At 35.5% G+C, this 18,273-nt stretch overlaps 1 protein-coding gene across 1 annotated transcript in view; it reads right to left on the minus strand.

Annotated features, from left to right (window-relative positions):
• CPD (carboxypeptidase D) overlaps positions 1 to 18,273 on the minus strand; it is a 68,931-nt gene that overhangs the window by 12,912 nt on the left and 37,746 nt on the right. The window contains exons 6-13 of the mRNA XM_012740697.3: positions 17,881 to 18,072; positions 16,314 to 16,481; positions 11,780 to 11,889; positions 10,470 to 10,572; positions 9,862 to 10,004; positions 8,331 to 8,500; positions 6,169 to 6,492; positions 4,306 to 4,501 (exon numbers count right to left, since the gene is read on the minus strand). Coding sequence (XP_012596151.1) covers positions 4,306 to 4,501; positions 6,169 to 6,492; positions 8,331 to 8,500; positions 9,862 to 10,004; positions 10,470 to 10,572; positions 11,780 to 11,889; positions 16,314 to 16,481; positions 17,881 to 18,072 — 1,406 coding nt within the window. The remainder of the gene's footprint in view (positions 1 to 4,305; positions 4,502 to 6,168; positions 6,493 to 8,330; positions 8,501 to 9,861; positions 10,005 to 10,469; positions 10,573 to 11,779; positions 11,890 to 16,313; positions 16,482 to 17,880; positions 18,073 to 18,273) is intronic.

Here is an 18,273-nt window from a genome sequence, read left to right on the forward strand (position 1 = left end):
CCCTTTAAGTCCTTGGTTCTAAGGTATATCTTGAGCTTCACCACAGGCCTACTGAATTAGAATCTCTGGTGATGCATGATCACTGGACATATGTATATTTTTTAAGGGCTCTGCAGGTAATTCTAGCCCAGGGGTGGGGACTCTGCAGCCTTGGGACCACATGTGGCCTTCTAAGTCCTTAAGTGCACCCTTTAGACTGAATCCAAATTTTATAGAACAAATTATTTTATTTTTATTAATACATTTTTGTTCATCTTTTATATGTTTATTTTTTAAATGAACATATTTAAAATATCAAAGAATAAAATAAGTTTCAACAAAATAATCCTCCCAGATTGACCGGCACAATTAGAACATTAGTAAGCCATAGGGGTTAAATTGACAGCTGCTATGCTCAGGATTTAGTTCTAACTTCCCCTCACTCAACTGGCACCACTACCACATGAGGCTGGTTGTTGAGAGTTTATCTGGGTTGAGTACATCAGTCTGTTGTCAGCTTTTGACAACACTGCACTGTGTTTCTGTTTGAAGTGGAATTTGTGAATAGTTGCACAGCTGGATGGTACTTTTTAATTCTGTCTGCTTAATAACCCATGATGTCAAATAAGACTAAGAGAATGCTGAAGGAAGAAAACAGATTTTTTTTTTTTTTTTTGAGACAGAGTCTCACTTTGTTGCCCTGGCTAGAGTGTGTGCCGTGGCATCAGCCTAGCTCACAGCAACCTCAAACTCCTGGGCTCAAGCAATCCTGCTGCCTCAGCCTCCCGAGTACCTGGGACTACAGGCATGCACCACCATGCCCGGCTAATTTTTTCTGTATATACTAGTTGGCCAATTAATTTCTTTCTATTTATAATAGAGATGGGGTCTCGCTCTTGCTCAGGCTGGTTTCAAACTCCTGACCTCAAGCAATCCGCCCACCTCAGCCTCCCAGAATGCTAGGAGTACAGGCATGAGCCACAGCGCCCGGGCGAAAACAGATTTTTTTAAATGAGGATTGGGAATTGCAATATTATCTTGTTTCTGCTAAAGATGATTTGCTTGCTTTGTGATGCTGCAATATCAACATTAAAGAAATTCACTGCTCATCAGCATTGTAACACTCATAAGGACCACAAATATTTTAAACTAGAGGAATAGGAGTGAAAGTTTGTACTGCAGAAATTAAAAGATAAAAAGCAAAAGCAAAGACAATTCTATCAAGCAGCAATAAGACCTGGAAATAATGCCAGTGAAGCAACTTATAAAGTAGTTTATATACTTTGAGAGAAAAGGGAAGCCATTCGGTAATGTAGAAAGTATGGAAGCATGCATTTGGTGAAGTTAAAGGATGCTTAGACCCTAATAACGTTTCAAAGTACAAACAACTACCTCTTTCAAGAAGAACCATAACTGATTCACTGCATGAATTAGCCTTCAACTTAACAGAAGAATTTCATGCAATACCTCAAAAGGAAAATATATATTATTCAATCACTTTGGATGAATCAACTGATACTACAGACTCAGTACAGGTTTTATACTTCATTCTGGTCATAGCAGAAGATTTTCTTTGGTATAAAGAGTCACTCGCTTTGGGCACTCTTGCAAACAAAACACGGGGAACAGACATCTTCAACAACTTTCAAGATAAATGTGCAGTTGGGCTGAATTGGGTAAATTTAGTAAGTATATGTACAGATGGTACACCTTCCATGACAGGAAAACATGAAGGGTTTATTAAATAGATAAAAAAGTATTAAAAGATCCAGATGCTCTGATTTCTTTTCATTGTATGTTACATCAGCAAAATCTCTGTGCTAAAGCTACTATGTTAAGTGACACTTTGCAACAAGTATTAAGTATTGTTAACTATATTCAAGCATATGTAACACAGCATAGTCGGTTTCATAACCTGCTAAAGTTGAATGATGAGGTATTCAGTGTGGGTTTGCTGTATCATTATAAGTGTTTTGCCTATCACAGGGTCAGGTGTTAGCCAACATTTTATTTCTGTGAGAATAGTTAAATTTTATGAAGAACAGAATCAGCAATGTGAATGATTAAAAGAAGACTTCTATGGGAATGTAGAATTTCTGTGTGATATCATGTCAAATCAAAATCACTTGAATATTTCTTGGCAAGGTAGTAAGTCTGTGTATGATATGTAATAAAAAATCCAAGTATTTCAAAAAAGCTATCTTTTTTCAAAATACTTGTTCTTCAAAAGAAGTTTCAGATGAACATTTTCCCTAGTTAGCAAAGGCCACTGATGAGCAGGATGATATATGCAAATCATTTGAAGACGATGTAGGTATTATAGACCTATTAATTGGAGAATACAATAAAAGGTTCACTGACTTTGAGAATCATGACATCACACGCAATTTAGCATTTCAGCCTCACCTAGTTGATATCCCAAGACAGCTAAAAAACTACGGATGGAATTGATTGAGCTCTCAGTAGATAACATTTTAAAGTCATTGATCCTCAGAAAGATCCAACTGAAATATGGAAAAATACAGTAGAATACCCATGCCTTTGGCAACATGCCTTGCTTTTCAACCACTTATTGCTGTGAATCTACATTCTCCTACCTAACCCAAATCAAGACGCCCTTAAGGTCACAAATGACTGTCACTTATCAAGGATCAACTGAAACTGTGGCCCTCCATGCTGCAACCAAATATTCAAGTACTTTCCAACAAAAAGTAGACACAGCAAAATCATTAAAAGGTTAACTTTAAAATTAACATGTAGCTTTCATTTTTTTGAAATTATTAAGTACATAGTAGTTAGATTTTTACAAAATAATGTACATTTTAAGCATATCTAAGTTTCTTGAATGTGACTTGATTACAGCTAAATTAATGCAGGCTTCCAACATGAAAAGGTTCCCACCCCTGTTCTAGCCCTTAGCGCAAAACAAATGGCAATCTAAAGTGATCTAGTCTTGTGAGTGAACTGTTTAAGCACAATTAGGCCAGTGAAGCAAATTCTCATAAACTAGGAGTTTTGAAATTCCTGCTAGGTGTTTTACTTAGGATATATAGTCTTTTATAAAAATAAGACCAGCAGGTTGCAAATCTGGACAAATATTAGATAGCCTAAGGCTCTTTTAAAGAAATATTAATGCCTCTGGGGATGGGACTCAGGCATTGAGTTTTTGTTTTTGTTTTTTTTAAAGCTTTCCAGGTGTTTCTAATGTGTAGTCAGGGTTAAGAAATACTGTCCTAGATATTCTCCCAATTTTAAACAGACAAAAAACATCTTTGATACACTACTTGCAACTCACATGAAGAAATCAACAGAATTTGCTTTGCTGAAGATGGTAAAATAATTTTTTATCAAGTCTAATTTAAGTTCATCTTACTAAATCACACAGGTCCCTTCTGATCCTAATCATCACATCAATTCTTTCCAAATTTCATCTGGGGGAGGCAGAAAGGTATAACAAAACTGCATGGGGCTTTAGAGTGAGACACACTTGGGTTTAAATTCTAGTTTTTCCAGTTATAGGAACCTCCTATAAGTTAAGGAATATCTCTGTCTCAGTTTCCACATCTATAAAATGAAGATAATCTATCACAGGATTGAAGATTAAATTAATGATATAAGTAAAGTGCTTGGTATAGTAACTAGCACACAGTATTAATATGTATTCAACAAATATTAGTTCTTTTCTCCTTTCCTAAGTTCACCATGGACTGTTGCAATAATGAGTACTGCAGAAGGATGCACTCTTTCATTCCTTTCTCTGAGACAACATAGAATTGGGTTGCTTAATCATGTGTGAATTAAGCCTCTGGATCGAATTTCTTTTCTATAGTCATGGATGGCTAAAGTAGACAATGCCATGATGCTTTCTCTAAAATCACTTAGCAGCCAAAATGTCCAATAATTTTTTAGGTATTATATGAAAAGAAAAACTACATATCTTTCACTAGATTTTTCAAGATAGGGTTCTAGTTACAAGTAACTAAAAATGGATGCCCCTCAATTTAGAATGTACAGAACTGTGAGTAAAGATTTAAAGAGTGGCTTGGCTATTAAATAAAGGAGTAGAGGACTGAATGTAAACTTTTAGCATTTTTCCCTCTATGCCTCTTAATAAGAACAAAGAATTATAATAGAAAGACACTATTAACAATGAGTATATACCATAAAGATGGTTCATTTTTAAAGAGCAAAGTTTATAATGTTGTACTAACGGTGCTTCTGGGTAAAATATAACAAGAAATTAAAAACTTTAAAATGGTGCCCTGATATCAATGTATCACTGAGCTTTTTCATTTTAAAGCATGTCAATACAGGCTATTCTCTTACTTGGGTAACAGCTGGGTTCTTTTTGTAGTTCAGGCAGAGAAATTCTGCCAGAGCCAAAAGCAGTTCAGTTCCAACTGGAGCATTTCCATGGATACCAGCAACAAAACGAATCTTTGGTTCTTCAGGCTCAGATATGTTGGGCTTATTGGAGATTTCAAGGGACCAAATATGACGATATTCAGCACTCTGTCCCAAACTTTCAAAAACCAAAAAATAAAAAGTCAGCAAGTAATCAAGCATTATGTTAATGCTGTTTTATGGATTTCAAAAATAGAAATGAAAATAAAACAAGAGAAGCTTTAAAAAGTCTTTAAAGATTAATCATTATAACAAAAAATCTTAGGAAAATTAGTTTTCCTTGACCAAAGTCAAATAGAAGGTATTATCAGATTTAGGAAAGATTATGATTTAGTTTAGCATTCCTCCAAATTCAGTCATTCTCATATCATCTTCACAATATTTGCCCTATCTTCTATAATCTATAATGCTATTTAATGTATCTTTTAAGTTAACCCACATTTTTAACAGAAATATTTAAATATACATAAGTGTATATTTATGGTCTGCTTTCTTTTAACATAAAGGGAGATTTACAAGAATTAGATAGAAAAATATATTAGCATTAAATTGAGAAAGATTAATAGAATAGAAAAATTACTGCTTTCTTACTGTGCCATTCAATGAGTAGTACCTGTTGGTTTACCACCTTTATCTGTCTTGTTCCCAGTAGGGCCTACACAACTGGTAAGTGTGTCATATTTTGAGGCAATATTTAACTAAAAAATGCATCTTGACTTAAAAGGTTAAAAAATTAAATGAAGTAAAATAGGTAGTAAAATAATGTCAAATTTGGGGTTTATTTTAAACTAAAAGTCTATAAACTCTATATGGCACTAAAGCCTGAAGTAGGCAGAAATAATAAAGATTCAGTTGAGGAAGACAGGTAATTGGTATTGCCAAAGGAAATATCAGTCTTTGCATCTATGAACATTATAAATCAGAATCTAAGAGGTAAGTTTTCTGGTAAAATTAAAAGAACCAATGAAGAAAGACAAAGTAAAAAAGTAAAAACCTACATAATGTTCATGAGGTATGCAGTAGAGAACTATAAGCTCAGGGCAAAATGTAAAGATCCTACCTTCAACAGGTAAAGCATAGGAATCAAAAAAATCATAGAAATAATTTTGGAGTAACTGTAACAAGACTTAAAGGGGTCCAATAATAAAACAGTGCAAGTGAGGCAGAGAGGCCCTAGAATGTCACAGTGAAGACTGTCTCAGCCATCAGCTTTATATAAGCCAGTACTGCGTATTTTCCCCAGAACCCTCAGTCACACACGTCCCTAAAGCTTCACTGTAATAGAATCTGTGAAGAGAGAGTAGAGTACAGAAAATGACAGCAACTAGACTTTATTTTCTAACTTAAAAAAAAGTCACACATGATCCCTGACAGGTATGCTCATAGTTCCACATTCCTCCCTTGCCCCCAGCAAAATAAAATAAAATAAGCAATATCTAGCCAGAGCATAGGATCTGTAGGTGAGAAATGAAGAGTTCTGAAATCAGTCAAAGTAATTATTAGGAAGAGCAATTTTGCATTTCTGGAAGGCACAGGCTATATACATATCTAATCTTAACAAGTAATTCTCCTCCAATGTTCCTCAAAAACATTCCTCAGACTCCTTGTTAGAAAGTTCTCCAAGCAAATATCTGCTGCAAATTAAGTAAAATCCAACTCTTCATACATTCAGCTCCCAAATATTTCTAACTAAATTACAAGAACCATTCAATGTGGCTAATGCTGAACGTACCCTCTTAACAAAAAACAAAAGAAAGAAAAAGACAGCAAGAAGCTGAAACTTACCTGGTAAGATTTGTAATATGTGGATAGTTCATTACAAGTCCTCTCAGAAACTCTGATAAGTCTTTGTATGAATGGTATCGATAAAGAGCGAGGTTTGAGGAGGAGGGTAACATGAGGCCTTCCAAACCATTCTCAGCTGAAAGGTCTTTAATTAAAGCTTCAAACTCCTTAGTAGTTGGATCACTGGCGTCCTCAGTGCTGGTGCTATCCCCCTTTCTTTTCTTTGATTCATTGTTTGAATCTGTTGAGGATCGAACAAGTGTGAAGTTGACCTGAATAGCACCTTCACTTTTCACAGTCACATTCTTGGTCACTGGATTATACCTACAATAAAGGAGATGGATCAGAGAGAGCCACACTTCTTCAGCTGGAGCACCCAAGCCCTGGAAAACAGACGTGTGCAGAGGATATGTGGATCCTTGGGATAAATGTGGTACATCTTCCTAAAGAGTAAAAATTTTAACTTTGAGTAATTTATGATTTCTTAATACATAAAGAACAGACATGGGTATACTGTAAAATATGAGTGAATTTTTAAGATTAAATATATGACTTCTAAAGAAAGTTAGTGCTTGCAGTGGATAACCCTGGAATTTGAGTTCACCTGTCTGCCACCAGGGTATGGGGGGAAAGATTGAGAGATACTAACAACATAAGACATTCTCTACCAAACACATCACTCTTGGCCTATTTCTCAGATCCCCCGCTGTTTTAGTTTATCCAATACTCTGCCAAAATGGAAGGGTAACAGGAGAGACTTCATTACTCATTAGTGTGAGGTTCTAACCCATCCATTTATGGACCACTAGATATCTGAAAGCCATTTTTAATAAAAGTAACAACAACAATAAATGTTTTCGTGTACTTGCCATTACTTCAATGGGTGTTCAGACTAACTCTTCAGAAATAAGTTAGCTAGTAGGGGGAGAGGAAAATATACTGTGGTAACATCTATACTTATCAAAACATAAAAAAGAAAACTACAAGAGGGTAAAAATAAGTTTCAAATTAAACAGTCAGTTGGTTCCAATTCTAAGCTGTTTGTAAATTTTTTTTGTTTTAAAAATGGTCGTAAGTTCAGTTCATTTTCTCTTTTTTAGTAAAAAAATCTTTGTGGAAAGAAATCCTGTAAAAAAGATTAAAATGGCCTCAGAGAACTGGCAATAGGAACAAAATTTCACTGAAGCAATACAGCAAATGAACAACTATAAAGAAAATTAGTCTCTGTGAAAGTTTTTTTTTTTTTTTTTTTTTGAGACAGAGTCTCACTTTCTTGCCTAGGCTAGAGTGAGTGCCGTGGTGTCAGCCTAGCTCACAGCAACCTCAAACTCCTGGGCTCAAGCAATCCTACTGCCTCAGCCTCCCGAGTTGCTGGGACTACAGGCACGAGCCACCATGCCCGGCTAATTTTTTCTATATATATATTAGTTGGCCAATTGATTTCTTTCTATTTTTATAGTAGAGACGGGGTCTCGCTCAGGCTGGTCTTGAACTCCTGACCTTGAGCAATCCGCCCGCCTCGGCCTCCCAGAGTGCTAGGATTACAAGCGTGAGCCACCGCGCCCGGCCTTGTGAAAGAGTTTTAAAAAAATTTTTTTGTACAGATGGGGTCTCACTCTATTGCCCAGGCTAGTCTCAAAGTCCTGGCCTCAAGCAATCCTCCCACCTCAGCCTCCCAAAGTGCTGGGATTACAGGTATGAGCCACTGTACCCAAAGAAAAAGCTGTAAAGGCTTTACAAAAGGGTACAAATGTAAAGTAGAGGCATTTATTGCACAACATGACTAGAACTATGCAGCAAAACAGGAGTTTTGGGGTTTTTTTTTCCAACAGGTGCTTCTCAGAATTGTTACCCACTAGTGAAGGATATCACTTACTATGGCTTTTACCTGTGGATACTGTGGACAGGGGACATGTGATCAGAAAGGAGGAGGGTAAAAGAAAAAAGCTACTGTTCAAAGTGCATAATTTTACATATTTCATTGGACAGTTTGTGTACTCACTTCTGCCACAAGAGTCAAAGGTGTAACCTGCTCTAAACTTCCCAGTATTAAATTCAAGCTTGCTTAGCAGGTTCTCTAAGACTTTTGGTAATTATCTTCCAGAATGGAGGCATGTGTGTCTTATCCTCAAGCACTCAATTCCAAGCATTCAGTCACTCACCCTCGAGCAGATGCTGTGATTTTATAAGTTCCTGGAACCAAGAGACGCCAGTAATCTCCAGTTTTGTAAGTAGTCACTGGGTGATTAATTTCAGCAACACTAATGGTGGCATTTAATATACCCCTGCCATCCGTGGCATCTAGGACAAATCCTTTGACACCCTGATGAACCTGGATAAAGTATAAGGACATCCAGATTTCAATAGTAAAGATGATCATCTAACTGTCTTGGGAGCTCATATTCAAAAGAACAGTTTGTTAATAATGCAAACAAATGGAACAAACAGAATTAGAAGTTCAGAGTAAAGTTAAATGTAAATGCTCATTAAACAAAATATGTTAGTTTCTGAAGGCTAATTTTCCATAGGCTAGATTTATCTTTATCATGAGGAATACATAAATAACACTGTTTAAACTTAAGCTCATTCTGATGATTTCAGAATATAGAACATTCTACAAGAAAATAGGTCTAGCCTCTTCAAAAAGGAAACACTTTTTTTAAAAAAAAAATGAAAGAACTGTTCTAGATTAAAGAAAGTACAAGGAGATATTATAATCAAATGTAATGCATGAACCTTGACTTGATCCTGGTCCTAAAATATAGCTATAAAATTACATTTGGGGAACAAGTATATAAATTTGAATACAGATTAGGTATTAAGAATATTAGGGAATTACTATTAATTTTCTTAGGTGAGATAATGGCATTTGTAGATGGTAGGAGAAGATCCTTATTTTTAGGAAATAGATGATAAAATATTATATTTAGGGATAAAATATCATAACATGTACAATTTATATTGAAATAGTTTAACCAAAAATGTGTGAATATAAGTAAAATTTAAATAAAAATAAAGCAAAATGTTAAAAATGTTAATTTAAATCTAGATATAGGAATATTTATTGACTAGCCATAACTTTTCTGTGTTTAAAATTTTTCAGAATAAAATGTTTTAAAATATTAGTAAACAAACTCACAGCCTTTATGCCACACTACTCAGGAAAAAGAAAAAAGCAGAAATGTACTGGTACAAAGTATTAGTCAGATTATCCTAATTAACCATTAGCATAGTTCTTTTAGTGTTTACCTACTGGCCACCATGCATATCCAAACAAAAGGAAATTAATTATTTCATAGTAAATCACTGGCAATATGAAAAAGAATAAAAACATTTATTCCACAGTCCATCTTTCTATCACTTGAAAAATGCTTAGGTGTATATCCAACTGATGTTGGCCTTTTATAAAGACAGGGTAAAAAGTGACCACTAACCATTAAGATCAAAAGATCATGACCCTGTTTAATTGCTTTCTTCAACTTTTCCCCATGAATACAAATAAACTTGTTTCCATTCATGAATTTTCTAGATAAATATCCTAAACAAATTGGAATATACAAATTGGATGAATATACTAAAACAAATTGGAATTCAAAAGGGTGTAGTCTAAAATCACTGCATGAAAACTACTTGTACACACAAAAATCTTCTTGCTTTTGGGAGAAATCACATACTTCACTCCCAAATAGTTACCTGTTTCATAAACTGGATTAGAGATCTTCGATTCTGTTCCCAAAATTTTGGCAGATCTTTCTCAAATGGATATTTCACACAACCTAGTTCAATAGTTACTTCAAAGCAATTAGTTTGTAAATAGTTCCAGTCCTGCATACCTCCTAAAGGATAAAAAATGAAAAATCAGTCACTCTAAGGAAGTTCTAAATAGCTCATATCCCAAAAGGGAAGCAATATTCCTAGTAAAAAGCTAACTTCATCTTCTATCAGCATTGAGTAAGAAACAATAATGCATTCACGTGAGAGTGCTTAGATGCCTGTGATACAGGCAAAACATCTGTAGTTTCAAGAATTCAAATGTGTTAATAGCTTTCCTATTACCACATGTAAGGTTCTTTGTAATAGCTAGAAGTAAAATGTAACACTTTATCAAGTTTTAGTGCATTATTCTTACTCAAAACTCAAAGTGCACCAAATGTAAAAGTAGTTGAAAAGATTATTTGAATGTTTTAAATTATTTAAACAATATTTTTAAAAGAACAATTCTCTCTCTCGAAATTGAAAGATCAGTAACAAGCAGCACCATCCAGGGGAGTGGGAAAACTTTGGTTTAAAATAATCTTTACCTGGTACATTATACCAACTAGCTCCATTTGTTATTCCATGAGGAAAATATTCATTAGGGTACATATTCTTGCAAGGTCTACCTTGAAACATCTGGGAATTTTCCTGGAAAAAAAAAAAAAGAATCTTGCATTGTTTGTATCTGCATTTTTGATGCAGAAGGATACAGGAAATAAAAGTGACTACCAAAAGGGTGTGGCTACCAGCTAGAGGTGGGAATGGGGTAGAAGGTGCCATGGGAAACAGACTTTTCAATATATATTAATAGCTTTCTATCCATTTTGATTTTTCACTAGTTGGTTGGTTGATTGGTTTGTCTGTTTATTTATGACATGATCTCACTCTGTCACTCAGGTTGGAGTGCAGTGGCATGGTAATAGCTCATTGTAACCTCTAACTCCTAACCTCAAGGGATCCTCCTGCCTGAGCCTCTGAGTAGCTGGGACTACAGGTGCATGCCATTGTGCCTGACTAATATTTTTAATTTTTTGTAGAGATAGGGTCTCACTATGTTATCCAGGCTGGTCTTGAACTCTTGGCCTCAAGCAATCTTCCCACCTCAGCCTCCCAAAGTGCTAGGATTATAGGTGTGAGCCACTGTGCCCAACCTTACACACAAATTTTAACATTCCTGATTGTAAAAGTAATCCACTTTCATTATAGGAAGTTTAGAAAATACATAAATTTCTGCCTGCTTTTCCGTTCTACATATTGCTATAAGATCTTAATGCCTTAGACCAGAAGTTGGCAACTTCTTTCTGTAAAGGGCTAGAGAGTAAAAATTTTAGGAGTTATAGATCTGAAAGTCTCTGATGCAACTACTCAACTCTGCCCTTTGCATTTATTAAGATGATCACTGAGAGGATCTTTCTTCTTTCATATGTTAATATGGTAAACTACATGGACTTGTTTTCAAATGTTGAAAGAGAAAGCAGCCACACACAATATATAAAAATATGGCTGTGGGTCAATAAAACTTTATTTCCAAAAACAGGTGGTAGGCTAGAGTTGGCTCCAGAGCTGTAGTTCATCAACCTACCTTAGCTTACTTTATGGGTTTATAACTTAAGTATTTGTCCAATGAGTTCCAGGTACTGTATTAAAAACCATAGACAAAAGGCTAATGAAGTAAGACATGCAGTATGTTCAAAAGTGAGGTGAGAAACAGGAGAAAAAGCCTCACGGCTGACTAGAAGGAGTCATGAGAGGCTTAACTAAGCAAGCACTTGCCCTGAGTCTTGCAGGACTTTGAGGCATTTTTTTTAATTAAAGAATTAATTTTATAGCATCTTGCATTCAAACGTAAGCCTACCTTGGAATAAGAAAGTGCTATTTGTCGAAACACAGCATCATCTGGTGATTTACTATATGTGGCGACTCCTTGTTCATCATCATCAAAAGGGTAATTAACCACCAAAGAACCTACAAGGGAAAAGAGGAAAATGTATCATGTTATCTGTTTCAAGACGGTTCATTAGCTTTTCAGTCACATGAGTAAGCTTTTTGGAATACTGTCAGAGGACAGAAACCAATAAAATTTGCCAAGGTGAATTTCCTCAACAGAAATGAAAAATATACTCATTTTCTCAATAGAAAATCAAAGTGGATAAGTGAGAAAATAAATATCTATGCAAGATACCTAAAGGTAACTATAAAAGTCTTGGGAATTTACCTGAATTTACAGGTATAATTTACATGTCAGAGCTGGAAACATAAGTGTACAGGTATAATTTAAACAATTTTACTTTTGTATTATTTAGGATCAAAAAATTTTGATATTTTTTCAGTAGAATTCAGACATATTTAAGGTGATGGAATTTTAAAATAAGAAGAGAGGCTACGCAAGGTGGCGCATGCCTGTAATTTCAGCTACTTCAGAGGCTGAGGCAGGAGGATCTCTTGAGCCCAGGAATTCCAGGCTGTAGTGCACTATCATCCTGCCTGTGAATAGCCACTGCACTCCATCTTGGGCAACAAAGTGATACCTGTCTCTAAAAAATTAATTAATTAGGCCAGGCGCAGTGGCTCACACCTGTAATCCTAGCACTCTGGGAGGCTGAGGCGGGTGGATTGCTCGAGGTCAGGAGTTCGAAACCAGCCTAAATAAGAGCAAGACCCCATCTCTACTATAAACAGAAATAAATTAATTGGCCAACTAAAAATATAACAGAAAAAAAAATTAGCTGGGCATGGTGGCACATGCCTGTAATCCTAGCACTCTGGGAGGCCGAGGCGGGCAGATTGCTCGAGGTCAGGAGTTCGAAACCAGCCTAAACAAGAGCGAGACCCCGTGTCTACTATAAATAGAAAGAAATTAATTGGCCAACTAATATATATAGAAAAAATTAGCCGGGCATGGTGGCGCATGCCTGTAGTCCCAGCTACTTAGGAGGCTGAGGCAGAAGGATCGCTTGAGCCCAGGAGTTTGAGGTTGCTGTGAGCTAGGCTGACACCACGACATTCACTCTAGCCTGGGCAACAAAGCAAGACTCTGTCTCAAAAAAAAAGAAAAAAGACAAAAATCCAATTAAAAATTGGGCAAAAGACTTGAACAGACATTTCTCCAAAGAAAATATACAGATAGCCAATAAACACATGAAGAGATGCTGAACATCATTAGTTACCAGGAAAATGCAAATCGAAACTACAATGAGGTATCACATCTTACCCACTAGTATGGCTATAATTTTAAAAACTGAAAAATAATAAGTGTTGGTGAGAATGTGGAGAAATTGGAACCCTCACACATTGCTGGTGGGGATATAAAATGGCTCAGCCCCTGTGGAAAACCAGTTCTTCAAAAAGCTAAACATGGAATTATCATATGTCAATTCCACTCCTGGGTTAATACCCCAAAGAACCAACACAGAGTCTCAGATACTAGTATGCCAATGTTCATGGCGGTATGGTTCACACTAATGAAAAAGTGGAAATAATCCAAACGTCCATCAATGAATAAATGGATAAAGAAAATGTATTATACAAATAAAAAATATTATTCAGCCACTGAAAGGAATGAAACATTGATATACACTACACATGAATGAACCTTGAAAACATTATGCTAAGTGAAAGAAGCCAGACACAAAAGATCATATATTACATGATTCCATTTCTATGAAATATCCAGAACAGATAAATCCACAGAGACAAAACAAAGATTGGTGGTTACCAGGAGTTGAGAGGAGAGAGGAGAATGGGGAGCAACTGTTTAAAGGGTACGGGGTATCCTTTTGGGGAAATAAAAATGTTTTGTAACAAGATAGAGATGGTAGTTGCAAAAGATTATGAAGTACTAAATGCCACTGGAATTACGTGTACTTCACTTTAATAAAAAAATTAGTATCGAAGTTTATAAAAAGGAATCTTGCTTTTCCCTATATTCTTTCAAAATCCTTCTAAAGTATTACGTTGGCAGTGAAGAGGACCCGAACATACCGCTCCAAAATATGCCACTTCGGCATATTAATTCTTTTGAGCTGAAGGCAATTGAGAAGCAGGAGATGCAGGAAAGGCTCTCTGCTCTCCCCCTTTCTGCCTAAAAGCAGGGCATAAATTTCCCATGAGAAAGGTGCCTTCCCAGTACCAGAAAGAAGAGAACATTCTTACCATCAGAGATAGGGAGTCAATGCCTACATGAGTCTACACAAACAAACCTTACCAAAATAACCCTTATCTTTCATTAGTTTCCCCCATATATTTCCTAGTCACTTTCCTACAACTTAGCACTCTTGGAAGCCCAAATTTCTTTTCCTTTGTCTCATCACTCTTCCATAATGCACTACCCTTTCTTTGTTTAAAATAGTAGTTAAGTCCTCAACCTAACTGCTTCTTTGAGGGTTTCACTTCTTTCCTACAACACCCCCCTTCTATAAAAATATTAACATCAGATAATATTTGTATGCCTTTCTCCTGTTAATCTGTCTTTTTTCAACTTAATTCACATGCTCCGGGTGCAGAACCTAAGAGGGTAGAGAAGAAGTTTTTTCTTCCCTATAGCAACAAAGAAATCCTCCTGTAAATTTCTTTGCCAAGATTTCAAAACCCATTTAAGGATTTTAAGATGAGAAAACAAAATACATCACTGAAAGAAAGACATCTGCATGATTGAAGATGCCTATCCCACAGTGCCCAGATCTTGAGACCACATCTGTAAATTTGTGACTTATTTTCACTGGAATGTAACTATTATTAACTCTTCAGATTTATGCGACATGACACGTGACTTACTTGGAGAATATTTTTAGAAGCTCTCAATGAAAAATATTTTCTATCCAACATGGCATAAAATACACAAAATATTTAAAAATTTTTATGTTGCCAACCAGGGTTTAACTTCATAATTCCTGTCTGGCTCTTTGAGAACAGGCTATGATTATTACCAACTATAGAAGTTTTTTTTTTTTTTTCACCCTCCCCTAATACTGGCAAACTTTCAAATCAATTTTTAGAGAATCTAAATTTACTTTCTAAATCTAAATATCCATAAATATGTACCGTCATTCTAATGTGATAGGATACTCTCTATGCCATGAAATCTTAACTATGATACGTCTTTTGAACATCCCAATAAATGTTGACATTATATTTCTTTCCTATTGCTCCTGGTGCTAATACTTGTCACTTTTTTTTAAAAGCAGCTTTATTGACATAATTCAGATACCATACAATTCACTTATTTAAAGTTATTTATAATTCACCGGGTTGTAGAACCATTACTACTATTCAGTTACAGAATATTTTGGTGACTCCAAAAAGAAACCCCAAAACCCATTAGGAGTCACTTTCCCCTTCCCTCCCACCACTATCTATTCCAGCCCAAGGCAACCACTAAATCTACCCTATTTCTATGGATTTTCCTACTCTGAACATTTTATAAAAATATAATCATACAATATGTGCCCTGTGGTGACTGGCTTCTATCATTTAGCATAACGTTTTCAAGGTTTGTCTATGTTATAGCATGCATCAGTACTTGACTTCTTTTCATGCTAAATATCTTATTGTATGGATAAATCACATTTTATTTATCCATTTATCAGTTGATGGTTGTTTGGGTTGTTTCTAGTTTTGGGTTATTATGAATAGTGCTGAAAGAACATTCTTGTACATTGAATATTCATGAACATGTACAATGTACATTGAATGAACATTTGTGTACAAGTAGGTTTATGTGTGGACATGTTTTCAGTTCTCTTAGGTATTGATAACTTTACTCTTATTTATACAACCCTAGTTGGACACTGTGGTAATTTTTAAACTTGAACTCTTAAACTGATACATTCTTGCCTAATTACATGGAGGTGTAAAAGCCCAGACACTACATGAGAATGGGGTCATTGTGCTGCAGTTAAGGATACAGCAAGTAAAAGATAAGAGAATATCAGGATCTAAATTTACATAAAAGAGTTTATTAAACTTTAGGGAGAAAATAGGACTAAACATTTGGATCTGTAAGTGTTCAAATTTTATGAATGACAAAGAACATGTTACCAAGTTTCCAGTGTGAGGAATAAATATAAAATATTTGAAGATCTATAAGAGGAGCAGGAAGGGAAGGAGAGAGAGGTGGGAGAAGGAGAAAAGAGAAGTGGGGTGAAAGGGGAAGAGGGGCTGAGAGAAGAGAGGAGAAGGGGATAGAGAGAAGAGAAGGAAAAGAAAGAGAAAGGAGGGGAAAAACAGCCAGGAAATTGGCCTAAAAAGTAATGCGAAAAGACCTTTATTGTTATCTGCCATAAAAGCAATAGGATTTTAAGAAAGCGTAAGACTACAAACAAATAAAATTCCACCAGGATTTTCAAATACTCTCAACCAGAACTAATTAGTTGAATATAAAGTTGCCATACCTCCGTGCAGGTTTGCTGACAGTACAAATGGATAGGACTTCATCCAGCTCATTACAGCAATGGTTTCTGGTTGGGTAGGATCTGTGATCTGAACAAACTGGTCTGGAAAATTTCTGTTCAGGTCAAAGTTGTTGCTGTTGTTTCTGCCAATTACACTTATTGAATCTCCTGTATGATAAAGGATTCAAATTTAAACTATGTTCACTTATATTTTAATCTAACACACACTATTTCATCTATCTCAACTCAAAGGTAAATGTGAATACATCAGGCTTCACTATTATCACACTATGACTAAAACGCATCTTTTTTACATTGTGCATTTGAAAAATCTTTGTCTTCCAGATCTTTTGAATAGAGAGGTAAAACCATTTTTACCCTCTGGTCATGCTTTGAGAGGAAAAAAATCCAACTATACAAATTATATTAAAGCATTACTCAATTGTCAATAATCCACGTACAATGACATGATCATAGTGTTGAGTAGGAATTACTGATCAGAGCGGGACTCTACACTCTGTACTTGTATAAAGCTCACTGAGACATCATAAGAAAAGACCAAATGAAAAGAAGAAAACTGTGGTATGTTCACATTAAAATGGTCAAAAAAAGGAAAGTTAGCCAAGAACACAGTTGGAAGTTTAACCAGATGAAGGAGGAAGTGTTTAATTTAAGCTTAACTGTACATATTCCATTTTAATAGGGTACAGGAGTGCTACTATTGTCATTCTTTTTTTTTTTTTTTGAACAGCATGCTAGCATACTATTGTCATTATAATGAAAAAATTGTCATTATTGTCATTATAATAAAAAAATTACAAGTGAATAAAGAAAATTGAACTGGAGGGCTCACTAGTAGTAATTACTTCCACCATTCTGAAAGATTTGGGGAGGATGTAGGAGGGATCTGTGAAGCTGACAAAGAATGAAGTTCTTAGGGAAAGAATCTGAATAATGTATATGTAGATTAACTAGAGCCTATTTGTTCCAGAGAGCTTCTGGGTACTAATGACCAGGTGGATTCTTCCAGTGGTTAGGTCAGTGTAAGAAGTCATGTGGCTGCATATTATATTGTGGTGCTTAGTCTACTTATAGGTATCATTGCCTGGAAGAAATCATGGGCTAGGAAAAGATAGAGTCTCACTCTTTTAGTGTTCTGCATAAGGTGGCCTGTGTAAACTGACTCTCCCAGCCTAGCTATCTTGCCCCAGGACAGACAGGCTTGCCCAGAGTAGGCAAAGGAATGAGAAGTCAGTAACAGCAGGTTTCAAATATGCATGGGGAATAGAACTGAGAGTCAAAACAGAGTTATTGGCTTCAAAAGATACCTGGTTTGATTTTTGCTTATGAAATAAGGTACCCAATATAATAATTTAATAAGAAGTATCCAACACTATTTTTAGTAAATAAGAATCATTGCCAATTGGAAAACACCATTAAATATAAACTTCATCACATAATTGTTGAATGGACTGGTCTATCTTACAAGAATACAAGAGCTAAAGCAATTATAAATTATAAGAAAAAATAGGAAGAAATTTTAGGAAACAACTAGGCTATCTTTTACCTTCCTGGGACTTTTCATACCCATCGGGATTCATGGATGGCATAAGGTGAATTCTAGTGCTACGAACCAAATCTGTTACTTCAGGGTCTGTTCCAAAGTTCTTACAAAGGTATTCAATAAGGTTTAACAGCAGTTCTCTTCCAACCACTTCATTTCCATGCATATTTCCGATATATTTAAATTCTGGTTCACCTAAAAACAAAATAATTACATGGAAGATTTCTTTCCCTTTTCGGTTATCATGATCTTTCTGTTTTTTTCCCCAACATATATAAATCCTGAACCAAAAATTTAAGAAAACATCTATTTCTGCAAAGGAAGAAGGAAAACCTTTGCAAATCTCTTAAAAAATAGCTTCCTTACTAATACATACATCTGAGCGCGCTCAAAGCA

Source organism: Microcebus murinus, chromosome 18 (assembly GCF_040939455.1).
Source record: "Microcebus murinus isolate Inina chromosome 18, M.murinus_Inina_mat1.0, whole genome shotgun sequence".
Lineage (NCBI taxonomy): Eukaryota > Metazoa > Chordata > Mammalia > Primates > Cheirogaleidae > Microcebus > Microcebus murinus.